Source organism: Oncorhynchus clarkii, chromosome 23 (genome assembly GCF_045791955.1).
Source record: "Oncorhynchus clarkii lewisi isolate Uvic-CL-2024 chromosome 23, UVic_Ocla_1.0, whole genome shotgun sequence".
Lineage (NCBI taxonomy): Eukaryota > Metazoa > Chordata > Actinopteri > Salmoniformes > Salmonidae > Oncorhynchus > Oncorhynchus clarkii.
In genome coordinates this window covers 37,551,282-37,567,473 of record NC_092169.1, presented here as the reverse complement: position 1 = coordinate 37,567,473, position 16,192 = coordinate 37,551,282, and the positions used below count along the sequence as shown (strand labels likewise).

At 47.8% G+C, this 16,192-nt stretch overlaps 1 protein-coding gene across 1 annotated transcript; it reads right to left on the bottom strand.

Moving 5' to 3' along the window:
* Positions 1 to 9,887: 9,887 nt before the first annotated feature.
* On the bottom strand, positions 9,888 to 15,350 carry LOC139381743 (forkhead box protein J1-B-like). Its single transcript, XM_071125487.1, has 3 exons — positions 15,045 to 15,350; positions 14,136 to 14,776; positions 9,888 to 13,157 (listed from the first exon to the last, which is right to left on the bottom strand). The coding sequence occupies exons 2-3, from the start codon at positions 14,703 to 14,705 to the stop codon at positions 12,315 to 12,317; spliced, it is 1,413 nt and encodes a 470-aa protein (XP_070981588.1). The 5' UTR covers positions 14,706 to 14,776; positions 15,045 to 15,350; the 3' UTR covers positions 9,888 to 12,314.
* Between the last annotated feature and the right edge of the window lie 842 nt (positions 15,351 to 16,192).

Here is a 16,192-nt window from a genome sequence, read left to right as displayed (position 1 = left end):
TTGCCGTGGGGCAGTGTGGTTGAAATGAGGCAGTGTGTTTGGAATGGGGAAGTGTGTTTGTCATGGGGCAGTGTGTTTGTCATGGGGCAGTGTGTTAGGCAGGGGGCAGTGTGTTTGGCATGGGGCAGTGTGTTTGGAATGGTGCAGTGTGTTTTGAATGGTGCGGTGTGTTTGGAATGGGGCAGTGTGTTTGGAATGGTGCGGTGTGTTTGGAATGGTGCAGTGTGTTTTGAATGGTACGGTGTGTTTGGAATGGTGCGGTGTGTTTGGAATGGGGCAGTGTGTTTGGCATGGGGCAGTGTGTTTGGCAAGGTGCAGTGTGTTTGGAATGGGGCAGTGTGTTTGGCATGGGACAGAGTGTTTGGCATGGGGCAGTGTGTTTGGCATGGGACAGTGTGTTTGGCATGGGACAGTGTGTTTGGCATGGGGCAGTGTGTTTGGCATGTTGCAGTGTATTTGGAATGGGGCAGTGTGTTTGGAATGGGGCAGTGTGTTTGTCATGGTGCAGTGTGTTTGTCATGGGGCAGTGTGTTTGGAATGGTGCAGTGTGTTTGGAATGGGGCAGTGTGTTTGGAATGGGGCAGTGTGTTTGGAATTGGGAAGTGTGTTTGCCATGGGGCAGTGTGGTTGAAATGGGGCAGTGTGTTTGGAATGGGGAAGTGTGTTTGGAATGGTGCAGTGTGTTGAATGGGGAAGTGTGTTTGGAATGGGGCAGTGTGTTTGGAATGGGGAAGTGTGGTTGAAATGAGGCAGTGTGTTTGGAATGGGGCAGTGTGGTTGAAATGGGGCAGTGTGTTTGGAATTGGGAAGTGTGTTTGCCGTGGGGCAGTGTGGTTGAAATGGGGCAGTGTGTTTGGAATGGGGAAGTGTGTTTGCCGTGGGGCAGTGTGGTTGAAATTAGGCAGTGTGTTTGGAATGGGGAAGTGTGTTTGCCGTGGGGCAGTGTGGTTGAAATGAGGCAGTGTGTTTGGAATGGGGAAGTGTGTTTGCCGTGGGGCAGTGTGGTTGAAATGAGGCAGTGTGTTTGCCGTGGGGCAGTGTGTTTGAAATGGTGCTTTGTGTTTGGAATGGGGCAGTGTGTTTGGAATGGGGCAGTGTGTTTGGAATGGTGCAGTGTGTTTGGAATGGGGCAGTGTGTTTGTCATGGGGCAGTGTGTTAGGCATGGGGCAGTGTGTTTGGAATGGGGAAGTGTGTTTGGCATGGGGCAGTGTGTTTGGAATGGGGCAGTGTGTTTGGAATGGTGCAGTGTGTTTTGAATGGTGTGGTGTGTTTGGAATGGGGCAGTGTGTTTGGCATGGGGCAGTGTGTTTGGAATGGGGCAGTGTGTTTGGCATGGGGCAGTGTGTTTGGAATGGGGTAGTGTGTTTGGCATGGGGCAGTGTGTTAAGAGCAGCAATTTTAGTTCCATAGACCCTCCCACCATTCTGTCCCCTGAGCAGCCAGTTTAGTTCCATAATCTCCCCCCTCCCTTCTCTTCCCTGAACAGCCAGTTTAGTTCCATAATCTCCCCCCTCCCTTCTCTTCCCTGAACAGCCAGTTTAGTTCCATAGTCTCCCCCCTCCCTTCTCTTCCCTGAACAGCCAGTTTAGTTCCATAATCTCCCCCCTCCCTTCTCTTCCCTGAACAGCCAGTTTAGTTCCATAGTCTCCCCCCTCCCTTCTCTTCCCTGAACAGCCAGTTTAGTTCCATAATCTCCCCCCTCCCTTCTCTTCCCTGAACAGCCAGTTTAGTTCCATAGTCTCCCCCCTCCCTTCTCTTCCCTGAACAGCCAGTTTAGTTCCATAGTCTCCCCCCTCCCTTCTCTTCCCTGAACAGCCAGTTTAGTTCCATAGTCTCCCCCCTCCCTTCTCTTCCCTGAACAGCCAGTTTAGTTCCATAGTCTCCCCCCTCCCTTCTCTTCCCTGAACAGCCAGTTTAGTTCCATAGTCTCCCCCCTCCCTTCTCTTCCCTGAACAGCCAGTTTAGTTCCATAATCTCCCCCCTCCCTTCTCTTCCCTGAACAGCCAGTTTAGTTCAATAGTCTCCCCCTCCCTTCTCTTCCCTGAACAGCCAGTTTAGTCCCATAGTCTCCCCCCTCCCTTCTCTTCCCTGAACAGACAGTTTAGTTCCATAGTCTCCCCCCTCACTTCTCTTCCCTGAACAGCCAGTTAGGTTCCATAGTCTCCCCCCTCCCTTCTCTTCCCTGAGCAGCCAGTTAGGTCCCATAGAACCCCCCTTCTCTCCTCTGAGCAGCCAGTTAGGTTCCATAGACCCCCCCCTTCTCTCCTCTGAGCAGCCAGTTAGGTTCCATAGAACCCCCCTTCTATCCCCTGAGCAACCAGTTAGGTCCCATAGAACCCCCCTTCTCTCCTCAAAGCAGCCAGTTAGGTTCCATAGACCCCCCCTTCTCTCCTCTGAGCAGCCAGTTAGGTTCCATAGACCCCCCTTCTCTCCTCTGAGCAGCCAGTTAGGTTCCATAGACCCCTCCTTCTCTCCCCTGAGCAGCCAGTTAGGTTCCATAGACCCCCCTTCTCTCCTCTGAGAAGCCAGTTAGGTTCCATAGACCCCCTTTCTCTCCTCTGAGCAGCAAGTTAGGTTACATACCCCCCCTTCTCTCCTCTGAGCAGCCAGTTAGGTTCCATAGAACCCATAGATAATGGTGACCAAAGGGAGCAGAGAGGAATGTCTTTCACTGACCTGGGCAGTAGTGCTAGCAGCAATGCCAACACACAACAACACCCTCTGGAAAACACTCCACGGACTCCAACAACACACATCATTATGGCACATACTGCTTACCAACTTTATCATACAAACACCACTGTCCATAGCACTGCTAGTACTGCCCCGTCAGAATAGAGGCCTGACTGGAATGAATAACACAATTTGAATAGACAGAGAAGATCGTCTTCTACAATGAGCGAGCACCATAAGCTGTTCATGAGATTCATGAAAATAAATGGCATCTCTCTGTTTCCCATTCCCCCCCCCCCCCCATTACTACTACGATGCAGTGGTTCAATGGTGGCACCCATTTCCAAATCGGCCCCCAGTCCCTAACTCCAAGGCACTTGTGTATACCTGGACAATTTTTTTATAGGTACAGTTGAAGTCGGAAGTTGGCGTACACTTAGGTTGGAGTCATTAAAACTCGTTTTTCAACCACTCCACACATTTCTTGTTAACAAACTACAGTTCTGGCAAGTCGGTTAGGACATCTACTTTGTGCATGACACAAGTCATTTTTCCAACAATTGTTTACAGACAGATTATTTAACTTATAATTCACTGTATCACAATTCCAGTGGGTCAGAAGTTTACATACACTAAGGTGACTGTGCCTTTAAACAGCTTGGAAAATTCCAGAAAATTATGTCATGGCTTTAGAAGCTTCTGATAGGCTAATTGACATAATTTGAGTAAATTGGAGGTGTACCTGTGGATGTATTTCAAGGACTACCTTCAAACTCAGTACCTCTTTGCTTGACATCATGGAAAATCAAAAGAAATCAGCCAAGACCTCAGAAAAAAAGTTGCATACCTCCACATGTCTGGTTCATCCTTGGGAGCAATTTCCAAACGGCTGAAGGTACCACGTTCATCTGTACAAACAACAGAACACAAGTATAAACACCATGGGATCACGCAGCCGTCATACCGCTCAGGAAGGAGACGCGTTCTGTCTCCTAGAGATGATTGTACTTTGGTGCGAAAAGTGCAAATCAATCACAGAACAACAGCAAAGGACCTTGTTAAGATGCTGGGGGAAAAAGGTAAAAAAGTATCTATATTTGCAACTGTTTGCAACTGCACATGGGGAAAAAGATCGTACTTTTTGGAGAAATGTCCTCTGGTCTGATGAAACAAAAATTGTTTGGTCATAATGACCATCGTTATGTTTGAGGAAAAAGGGGGAGGCTTGCAAGCCGAAGAACACCATCCCATCCGTGAAGCACGAGGGTGGCAGCATCATGTTGTGGGGGGTGCTTTGCTGCAGGAGGGACTGGTGCACTTCACAAACATCTCAAGACATCAGTCAGGAAGTTAAAACTTGGTCGCAAATGGGTCATCCAAATGGACATTGACCCCAAGCATACTTCCAAAGTTGTGGCAAAATGGCTTAAGGACAACAAAGTCAAGGTATTGGAGTGGCCATCACAAAGCCACGACCTCAATCCCATAGAACATTTATGGGCAGAACTGAAAAAGCGTGTGCGAGCAAGGAGGCCTACAAACCTGACTCAGTTACACCAGCTCTGTCAGGAGGAATGGGCCAAAATTCACCCAATTTATTGTGGAAGCTTATGGAAGGCTACCCGAAATGTTTGTCCCAAGTTAAATAATTTAAAGGCAATACTACCAAATACTAATTGAGTGTTTGTAAACGTCTGACCCACTGGGAATGTAATGAAAGATTTAAAAGCTGAACTAAATAATTATCTTTACTATTATTCTGACATTTCACATTCTTAAAAATAAAGTGGTGATCCTAACTTTGTCAGGTTCTCCCTAGGAGAGGTTGGTGTGGAGTCAGGCGCAGGAGAGAGTGAATTGCAAGAAAGGGCGTTTATTTACAAGTCCAAAGAACAGGAACAGGACCACAACAGTAGCCACAAAACGACAGGAACGCAGTCCAGAAAAAACTCCTGTTCAACAGAACAAACCAAAACGCAACCCAAACAAATGACAGCTACACGAACAATCCCGCACAAAACCAAGAGGGTAGAGCGAGATTAAATACCCCACTAATAACCTAAACTAGACACAGTTGAACAACAAAACCAAACGAAAAAGAAAAGGGATCGGTGGCAGCTAGTAGACCGGCGACGATAACCGCTGTGCGTTTCCCGGACAGGGAGAGGAGCCACCGTCTTTGGAATTTGTGACAGTACCCCCTTGACGCATGGCTCCCGCAGCGCGCCAACGCCGGCCTCGAGGACGACCCGGAGGGCGAGGCGCAGGGCGATCCGGATGGAGGCGGTGGAACTCACCCAGCAGAAATGGGTACAAGATGTCCCCCACCGGCACCCAGCACCTCTCCTCCGGACCGTACCCCTCCCAATCCACGAGGTACTGCAGGCCCCTCACCCGACGCCTAGAGTCCAGGATGGAACGCACAGTGTACGCCGGGCCCCCCTCGATGGGGGCCCGGGACCTCCCGCACCTCAACGTCCTGCAGTGGACCAGCTACCACCGGTCTGAGGAGAGACACATGAAACAAGGTGTTAATACGATAGTAAGGGGGAGCTGTAACCTATAACACACCTCGTTTATTCTCCTCAGGACTTTAAATGGCACAAACCGTGGCCCCAGCTTCCAGCAGGGCAGGCGGAATTCCTAACTTAAGCGCGAACCCGCGGCCCATAAAACTCCCCGCTGCGCCTGAATCTACTAGCGCCTTATGCTGGGAATGAGGGGAAAACTCAGGAAAAGAAATCAACACATACATATGACCAACAGGGAGCTCTGGGTGAGCCTGGTGCTGACTCACCTGAGGTGTCCGAGCAGTGCTCTGCCTGCCCTCTCGACTCCCAGACGAGCTCCTCCAGCACCGGTCAGAAGTGTGCCCTCTCCAACCACAACTGGTGCAGGAGGAGGCTCTTCCTCCGGTCGCCCTAGCTGCAGCCCCCCCTAACTACATGGGTGTCGGAGCGGGAGGGCTGGGAGGTGGAACAAACAGAACCCTATCTGGACGCCCGCGAGCAGCCAGCAAGTTGTCCAGCCTGATGGACATGTCGATCAGTTGGTCCAGAGTGAGGGTGGTGTCTCAATAAGCTAGCTCCCTGCGGACGTCCTCTCGCAGGCTACACCTATAGTGATCTATCTACTCCAGCGCGGAATCCTGTGCGCTCCTCGTCTTCTGCCTCAGATGGAACAGCCGTTCACCCGCCACTCTGCCCTCTGGTGGGTGATCGAACATAGCCCGGAAGCGGGTGAACTCTGGGTAATGGTCCCTCGCCGAATCTGGACCCTCCCAGACCGCGTGGCCCACGAGGACGTTGACACTCTCCCATCCCGAGGGAGTCGGGTGAATGGTCGCCTGGCAAAGCTCCAGCTGGAGCAGGAACCCCTTGCACCCGGAAGCCATCCCATCGTACTCCCTCAGGAGAGCAAGCCGAATCCTGCTGGGGCCGGACGCCGCCGGAGAAGGTGGAGGTGCAGGCTGGAGAGTGGCTGAAGATGGGGTAGGGAGGCTGCTCCTCTCCTATCCCCATCTCTCCATTCCATTCTCCACACTTGATCCATGGCTGTCCCCAGGCGTTGTAGCACGGCTGTATGCTGGAGGACATGTTCCTCCATGGACGGGAGGGCGCGTCCGCTCCTGCTGACTCCATGATTGTGGTGTGGGATTCTGTCAGTTTCTCCCTAGGAGAGGTGGGTGTGGAGTCAGGCGCAGGAGAGAGAGAATTGCAAGAAAGGGTGTTTATTTACAATTCCAAAGAACAGGAACAGGACCACAACAGTAGCCACAAAATGACAGGAATGCAGTCCATCAAAAACTCCTGTTCAACAGAACAAACCAAAACGCAACCCAAACAAATGACAGCTACAAGAACAATCGCGAACAAAACCAAGAGGGTAGAGCGAGATTAAATACCCCACTAATAACCTAAACTAGACACAGGTGAACAACAAGACAGACAAAACCAAACAAAAAAGAAAAGGGATCGGTGGAAGCTAGTAGACCGGCAACGCCGAGCGCCGCCCGAACAGGGAGAGGAGCCACCTTCAGTGGAAGTAGTGACAAACTGACCTAAGAAAGGGCATTTTTACTATAATTAAATGTCAGGAATTGTGAAAACTGAGTTTAAATGTATTTGGCTAAGGTGTATGGAAACTTCTGACTTCAACTGTGCATTAATAATATGTTAATAGTTTCAAATGGACCCCTAATATACTAGTTGGAGTTGTTGTTCACCATATTGCTTCCATCTCATAACCTATAGTTCAGGTGCCTAGAATAGATAGGGATCGATTTAGAAATGGTGGTCGTCACCTTTGATCGAAGAGGACGTCCGTCTGTTTAAAGCATGCACCACATTTATTTGCATTTAAATGCTTCTCTGTTTCTGTAGCATACTGGTCCACTGAATGACATATAATTGTGCTTAATAGTCATCCCCCTATAGAATGAACCCTCTGAATAACATAGAACTGTGCTTAATAGTCATCCCCCTATAGAATGAACCCTCTGAATAACATAGAACTGTGCTTAATAGTCATCCCCCTATAGAATGAACCCTCTGAATAACATAGAACTGTGCTTAATAGTCATCCCCCTATAGAATGAACCCTCTGAATAACATAGAACTGTGCTTAATAGTCATCCCCCTATAGAATGAACCCTCTGAATAACATAGAACTGTGCTTAATAGTCATCCCCCTATAGAATGAACCCTCTGAATAACATAGAACTGTGCTTAATAGTCATCCCCCTATAGAATGAACCCTCTGAATAACATAGAACTGTGAGAGGACGGGAGGGCAGGTGAGGGTAGGGTTAGGGCAAGTGAGGGGAGGGGAGAGGAGAGGAGGTGAGGGGAGGGCAGGTGAGGGTAGGGTTAGGGCAGGTGAGGGGAGGGTTATGGCAGAGGAGGTAAGTGGAGGGTTAGCGCATGGTGAGGGGAGGGCATGGTGAGGGGAGGGCATGGTGTGGGGAGTTAGGGCAGGTGAGGGGAGGGGAGGGCAGGGTAGGTAAGGGGAGGGTTAGGGCATGGTAAGGGCATGGTGAGGGGAGTTAGGGCAGGTGAGGTGAGGGGAGGGCAGGGCAGGTAAGGGGAGGGTTAGTGCAGGTGAAGGGAGTGGGGGCATAATGAGGGGAGTTAGATTAGGTGAGGAGAGTAGGGTAGGTGAGGGGAGGGCATCGTGAGGGAAGTTTGGGGAGGTGAGGGGAGGGGAGTGTTAGGGCATGGGGATGTTCTGGTCTCCATCCCAGATACCTCTGCTACGGTCTGAATGGATCCTCTTTAAGCCGTCTGCATGCTTCCTATCCAAAACAGTTTGTGCATTATGATGATATTTTGTCACGTTTTTGTTCGTTTTGTTGTTCAGCAAGGGTTTTCTCGACTGTTTGTGGCACGATATTTTATCCTGAGGCATGCCGAAGTTTGGTAGCCAAAGTCTAGGCCCCTTCGTTGATTGGTCAACAGTAGGGATTCTTCAATTAAGTGTTTGTTGTCATTCAACGCATTTTTTCACTTGAGAAATACTGCACCAAACATCAAATTTAGATGTAAAATTACGTGACTAAGCAGCAAAAATATCAAAATTAATAACAGATTCATTCAGACTATTTTGAGGAAGCATATACTGGCTGCAGCGTCTCAAGAGGGACAAACAGTACTATTGCCGCTTTTTTCTAGTTTTTCAAGCGAACGTTTAAGGGCGTATGCGAGGCACAGAAGTTCACTTCGCCTAGCCGAGTTCTGCTAGGAGCAAACCGAACCTAGTATGCAGACGCCACCATGTCCCTAATTGCCTCCTGGCTAGGGGAGGAGGGGTGGGGGGTGCATAAGTAAATGAAATTAGCACATCAAAAACAAATGAAAATGTGTGTGTACATGTGCGTGTGTGCGTGTGTGTGTGGGACACACACACACACACACACACACACAACTTATAAGGTACAGCCACTGTTAATCATAGCCACATAGACATAATGGTTAATTGATGGGGGAAAGCTTCTGGGTTTAGCTTAACAATAACATCACTAAACCCCATTCAACACAGGCTGCTGAGAGCTTTTACATGTAAAGTGTTCTGAACAGACGGACATATTGACACACGTAGCCGGCACACACACACACACACACACACACACACACACACACACACACACACACACACACACACACGAACACAAACAATGTAAACCATTGTATCACTGGTACATAGTACACTGAGAAGCACAAGGATGAAAAGAGCAAATATTGTCAAATGGAACAGACCCTCAAATGGAACCTGATTTACATGTCATGCATAAACATCAACATTTTAGAAAGGTCATTGAGGTGTATTTCCTTAGCCACTCCCCTTCCACTCCTCAGATTCCCTTCTCATGTCCTCTATGTGTTATAGTGGTCTGTATGCACCCCGCTAATCAGGGTTTGGCCATAACCCCCCCCCCCCCCCCCACACACACACACACACACACATACACACACACACACACAGTGATAAAGTTGCGTAGCAGAAGCCCACTGTGACAGGCCGGTCTTGTTCCTGGTCCTGCAGTCACAGCGTCTGCATTCTGAGCAGCGCTGGTCTTAGAGACAGGGTGAATAGAGCTGCAGGGACCTGCCCCATGGAGATAAGGTTATCTATTCAACCATGGGGACAATATTTAAACCTCACATACAAACACATTTACAAACAAACACACATGCACACACACACGCATACACACTAAGAGACACACATGCACACAGAAAGACAGAAAGACAGACACACACACACACCGGGTGACACAGAGACACACAGGCACACCGAAAGACACACACACACACACACACACACACACTGACTCTCCTCAATGTGCCCCTCAACAACAAGCGTTAGTGATCCCTTGACTTGACAATGATATTAGGCACACTGTCAAACAGTAACAACAAGAAGCTGGTCTCCTTTTTTTGAGACTGGAACATAACAACTGGTACAGGCTGGTACAGAGCTGATGAACCATAGTGTTCATCAGCTCTCAGGATGAATATGGAAACAAGTAGCGTCACAATTCTGTCTCTGTGCATAGTCCCTGCTGTTTCTAGGAATCTGAGTTATTTGGTCGATCCCAAAAGATCTTTACTCCTGACCTCCAACCCCATGGAGGGAGAACCAATGGGATAATCCTCATTTTTATCCCCTTTTGCTGCCTTTTTCAATTAAAAAGAGATTTGAAGGGAGAAAATAATGTTTGTATTTATTACACAGATGTAATATCCTTGAAACCTGTTACTCTTAGTTCAAACCAACCTGGTTTGAGAGAATTTTCTCTGGATAGAGACTTGATCAAGACAAATGCTTCAGACCCTTAATCTTTCAAGTAAAAGGGGCATGTCAAGAGACAACAAAATGAGACAACTGGAAATAGAAAATAACATTAATGCTGTTCTTCATGCTCCAACCCCACAATATGCTCCTGTACTACCTTGAACAAGTACACTTCAGCACATGGCGTATCCAACCTCTAACAGGTGAATGAAACACTCTGTGCCCGTGGCATGCCCATGCTTGCCCGGCATCCCCCCAATCTTTGACCCTCTCTTCCCTCTCACTCTCTATTCCACCAACTCATACTCTCTCTCTGGTGATGTTGAGAGACCAGGTTAGTCTAAGAGACCAGGCTTGTCTGAGAGACCAGGTTAGTCTGAGAGACCAGGTTAGTCTGAGAGACCAGGTTAGTCTGAAAGACCAGGCTAGTCTCAGAGACCAGGCTAGTCTGAGAGACCAGGTTAGTCTGAGAGACCAGGTTAGTCTGAGAGACGAGGCTAATCTGAAAGACCAGTTTAGTCTGAGAGACCAGGTTAGTCTGAGAGACCAGGTTAGTCTGAGAGACCAGGCTAGTCTGAGAGACCAGGCTAGTCTGAGAGACCAGGTTAGTCTAAGAGACCAGGCTTGTCTGAGAGACCAGGTTAGTCTGGGAGATCAGGTTAGTCTGAGAGACCAGGCTAGTCTGAGAGACCAGGCTAGTCTGAGAGACCAGGCTAGTCTGAGAGACCAGGTTAGTCTGAAAGACCAGGCTAGTCTGAGAGACCAGGCTAGTCTGAGAGACCAGGTTAGTCTGAATGATGAGGCTAGTCTGAGAGACGAGTCTGAGAGACCAGGTTAGTCTAAGAGACCAGTCTTGTCTGAGAGACCAGGTTAGTCTGAGAGACCAGGCTAATCTGAAAGACCAGGTTAGTCTGAGAGACCAGGTTAGTCTGAGAGACCAGGCTAGTCTGAGTGACCAGGCTAGTCTGAGAGACCAGGTTAGTCTAAGAGACCAGGCTTGTCTGAGAGACCAGGTTAGTCTGGGAGATCAAGTTAGTCTGAGAGACCAGGCTAGTCTGAGAGACCAGGCTAGTCTGAGAGACCAGGTTAGTCTGAAAGACCAGGCTAGTCTGAGAGACCAGGCTAATCTGAAAGACCAGGTTAGTCTGAGAGACCAGTTTAGTCTGAAAGACCAGGTTAGTCTGGTAGACCAGGTTAGTCTGGGAGACCAGGCTAGTCTGGGCCTGACTATGATTGAGATATATTGTCTTCCCAACTATGAACAAGCTGTTCTTGACCCTTATTGACCAATGGATTGCATCTTTGACTTTCATATGCAGTATGGCAAACGAATGAGATAAAACATCTAAATTGCCATTTATTGCATTGAGGCATGATTGCATTTTGAACTATTTATGAATTACACCAGAATTACATTGAAGACATTGTATCAAGTTTGAGCTGAACTTCACGATTGACTCAAGAAGTACAAGCATTTCATTGGTTCATCAGTTTTCCCAAACAAGATACCTTTTAAAATAAATCATCCTTTTAAAAACATACAAAATTATAGTAACTTGAAGTAATCAATCAGAAATCAATATCACTAAAAGGAAGCCGATCACCCCAGAGAGAGAATTTAGATTTCCTCAGTATATCAATGGGTAGCCTAAACCTGAACATACTCATCGACAGAGTTCAATCAAATGCAAGATTGGCAGAATAAATCATGGAAAACTTGAACAAAAGCATCTGTGCCTGCCAAGGCTGTGGTATTGTTGTCAAACAATGGAGTGTTTAATCTGTGTCATTGCATGTTTTATGGAACAAGGGCAAATAGCATTCTGACGGACAGTAGAGCATTAGAAATTGAAATGTTTTCTATCCTCAAACATACCCATTGTCTCTCATGCTTGGATATTCTGATTGAGGCATTTCAGTTCATTTATGTCCCTCTCTCCACTTTGCCATAGCCTAGGACTCAAAAGACTAGTGCCCAGCCAGACTCTTATCATAGACTCTAATGGATATATATTAAATTGACTACTTGAAAAGCATATTGAAATCTGATCTCTAGGTCCGACTACGACCCAACACCATAAGTGCATCTCCACTTCATTGACTCCTCTAGTCCTCCAGTCTGTGATCAAACCAGAAACATAGATCATCTTAACGTCCTAAACATACAGTATAGATCTCTCAAAACATGATGACTTTATGATGCTAATGTAGCAAAATAGCAGTCTGTATGTAGGTCTCCTGGCCCACTGGTGATGCCTGACTTTCCTGTCCCAGCATTTACTGTAAGAAAGCCGTGGCTAGGGCCTGAATCCCTTGGTTAATGGCTGGCGCAACAGTAGTTGGTCTGTCACAGGTAGGCCTCAGCCCTCTCCCAGGGTTGTATCTCTGAGAAGAATCCTTCACACAGCCCAAAGCCCTGATCCAGAGGGATAGCCTGAGCCTCCTCCTTCATCTCTTCCCAGGGATGCACCTCCTGCTGCTCTGGAAACAGAGTCACCTCCTCGAACTGGTGCAGGTGGCTCTGTAACAACTGATCCTGGCTCAGCTGTTGCTGTTGAACATGATGGTCCCCCATGTTACTGCTGTCATATCCCACTGAGCCACTCAGCTCCATGTAGTCGTAAGAGTAGTGGGTCTGCTGGGTCTGGTTGTCCCCCTCTCCACACCACCTTCCCAGCCCAGCGGAGTGCCTCCCCTGCAGGGTCAGGTCCAGAGAGCAGCCCAGGGAACTCAGAGCAGTGTCGATGTCCAGTTCTTCGAACGTACTGCAGTTACCACTGAGGACGTCATCAAACACAGACACCAGGTCAAAATCTCCTCTCAGAACTATATCTGCGTTGTGGGCCTCCATGGCTAACAGCGGGGATTTGTGGGTCCGCGCCATCTTGCCGTGTTGCCTTGGAGAAGGTTGTTTACGCTTACTGCTGGCTCCAGCTCCTAGGTAGTGGTAGCCATCTTGGCTCCCCTGAGTGCCTCTATGGTAGTCAGTTTCCTGGTTGTGTAGGAGCTTGCTCTGCCTGTTGGTGTTGTAAAGGTTGGAGGACATTCTCCTTCTCTTGAAGACTCCGTTAACGAACATGTCAGCGTACTGAGGGTCGATCTGCCAGAAGCCTCCTTTCCCTGGTTCATCCTTCTGCCGCGGCACCTTCATGAAACACTTGTTGAGCGAGAGGTTATGGCGGATAGAGTTCTGTTAGGGGAGGGGAGAGGAGAAGGGGAGGGGGAGTGGAGAATGGGAGAATGGGAGGGGGTGCGGAGAAGGGGAGGGGAGATGGGAAGGTGAAGGGGAGAAGGGGAGGGGAGAAGGAGAGGGGGAGTGGATAAGGGGAGGGGAGAAGGGGGGAGTGGAGGGGGGGAAGAGGGGAGGGGGAGTGGAGAAAGGGAGGGGCAGGGAAGAGGGGGAGGGGAGAAGAAACAAATGTGTTAAATCCATGTTGCATGTGATGTAAATAATAATCTAATTTTATATAGTGTGTGTATGTGTGTTCATATGCGTGTGTGTGTGTCAAATAGAGAGAGAAAAAAGAGAGGGCCTTCTAAGGGGGAGGAGGAGTTATTGTTGTTGTTTGTGTAGGAAATTTACCTAATGAGGCTTTCTAGTGTAGAGCTCTGTGCATTTCAAACATGATCAACTATGCTTAGCTGCCAAGGGAGATCTCATAGGGATACTCATTAACACACACACACACACACACACACACACACACACACACACACACACACACACACACACACACACACACACACACACACACACACACACAACCCCCTCCCTAGAGCAGTAAAGCACTTGTGTCTGACCCCCTGAGATAGAAGCCTGACAGATATCTCTCGGAGGGTAGAAATAGCAGAAATGTCCTCTTATTTGAGACACCTTGGCTTATAAATTATAAATGTAAATTTAAATGAATATCACTAGGATCTAATAAAATACAGTATAAGTTACTGTTGGTGATTATAAGTTACTGGATGATTATAATAAATAACAGGAGCAATGTGTTTTAAATGGATTTTTGTGTATTAATATTCTTACAACAAAACAACAGGTTTAGTATGCATATTGCAACCCTTCTGCTTTCCCTTATCTGGTCTCTCTCTTCTCTCTTCTCTCCCTGTCGCCATTTAGCTCATCAATAATAGAGTGACAGAGGAGAGCTGGGTCATTTACCTGCCAGCTAGGATCTGCGTGTCTGTAGTAGCAGAAGTTGTCTGTGATCCAGTTATAGATGGTGGACAGAGTCACCTTGGGCTTCTTGCTGGCCTGCATGGCCATACAGATGAGAGAGGCGTAGGAATACGGCGGTTTGACTTTGGGGTTCGTTTTATAGTCAATCTCCTCCGGTGGGATGATCTGCGCCTTGATGTGGTGTTCGTGGTGAGGGTAATTCACCAAATGCACATCGGTGGAGATACTGCCAGAGGTAGCCGGGCTCCCGAGGCAGCGAGGCATCCCGCAGGCGGCGGTGTCCCCCGCTGGAGGGCTGGACGGGGAGTCGGTTCCACGGGGGTACAGGCGCTGGTGGTAGGAAAGCAGGTGATGTGATGGGCAACCGGAGCCAGTGCCGGTGGGTCTTTCCTGGTTAGCGCTGAGGATGGAGAAGTTCTGCAACCAGTGGAGGCTGGTCAGGCTGTCGTCCAGGTGCACTGATCCGGCTGCGCTGTCCTGAAGCTCCGGCTGGAGGTTCAGCCATTTCTCCTTAAACTTGGAGGCGATCTCCGGACTCATCAGGACAGGCATTCTAAGCGTGACGCACGGGACGTTCAATCGCGAAGATGTGGAAATTTTGAAGGACTGTTCAATGAGATGTCCTGCAGCAAAACAAATATTGAAATCGACCGAAACCACATAAAAACAGATCGCATTTGAGCCACTTCCCCCATTACAGTAGCCTATTAAAAACACACTATATAAAAAAGCCTATGTGTCTCAACAGTCGAATTCGAGTCACTACTCCCATTACAATAGTCTATTAAAAACATTCTATATAAAAAATAAATAAAACATCTCAACATGCCAACATGTCAAAACATGAAAATTAAACAAGTGATTATAACACAGTAGCCTATATACCCTTACCTCAAAAACAGGTCAGCGATAATGCTCGGGAACAGTGTACACCTGTTGCAGTGGTCGGTGATCGGTCGGTCCCTGTGCTCTATTCTCCTAGGACTCCGGAGAAGCAGCATCTATCTTCTGCGCAACAAGTGCAGAGGGGGAGGGCTCACCTAAGTATGATCCAGCAGTTTATATAGAAATGTAGAAGATGATTTAATCAATTTCAGTCGTTTTTAATAATCCATAATATTTCAATCCCGGCCAATTGCTCACCAGAATGATACATGAAAAGGTCTGAGTGCTGGAAGGTTCTTGGATGCTCATAATAAAGGTGGAGAGACTTCCCACGAGCCCTTTAAACGTCTTAGAGGTCTCTGATTGGTTGCCTGCTCTCCAGGTTTCACTTGTCTTGACAGACAAAGCTGGTGTGCATGAGGATATGAGGAGCGCGCTCAACTGCTCAACCAGGAATGTATCATTATACCGACATTAGGCTGGCCTATGTTAAGGTTACATTGCGGAATACAAGGATAACCACAAAATCAACAACAATTGACATCTCTTTCTAAAGGCTATTGTTGTCCTGAGCCCAATCCTGATCCAAGACCTGTTGAGAGCAATATGGCGCGACAATGCCCCCACGGAGCGCTGAAATGTCGCGCCACAAGTCCCGCGCGTGTGCTACACTTTACTCTCAGCATTCCATACCTTTTGTCAACATTTAGCTAACCCCTTATTAACTGTAGGCTATCAAATAGCATCATCCAACTGCAGAGAGGGGAAATATGAGAGGGAATTCCTACACAATAGCGTCATAGGCTATAGTAGACCTTAGGCCTACTATAACATATTACGGTATCTGAATTATTTCATTTTAAATAATGTAATGTATATTCAATTTGTCACCAACTATAATGCTTGTGAAATAGAATACAAAATGACTCAAGTTGCACAACTTCACTCCTAGGGAATTAGCGTAATATTGGGGGATGACCTAACAAATTTGCCTACTCCAACAAATTATTGCAATTTTGAGGGATTTTGGACATCTCGTTTTTCTATTTACTACAATCCACAGTTTAAATGACACAAAAAAACCTGCCTCCATCTGTTGCCAATGGAAAGCTATCTCAGCTCCTCACATAGGGATGCACTGCCGCTCTGTGGAT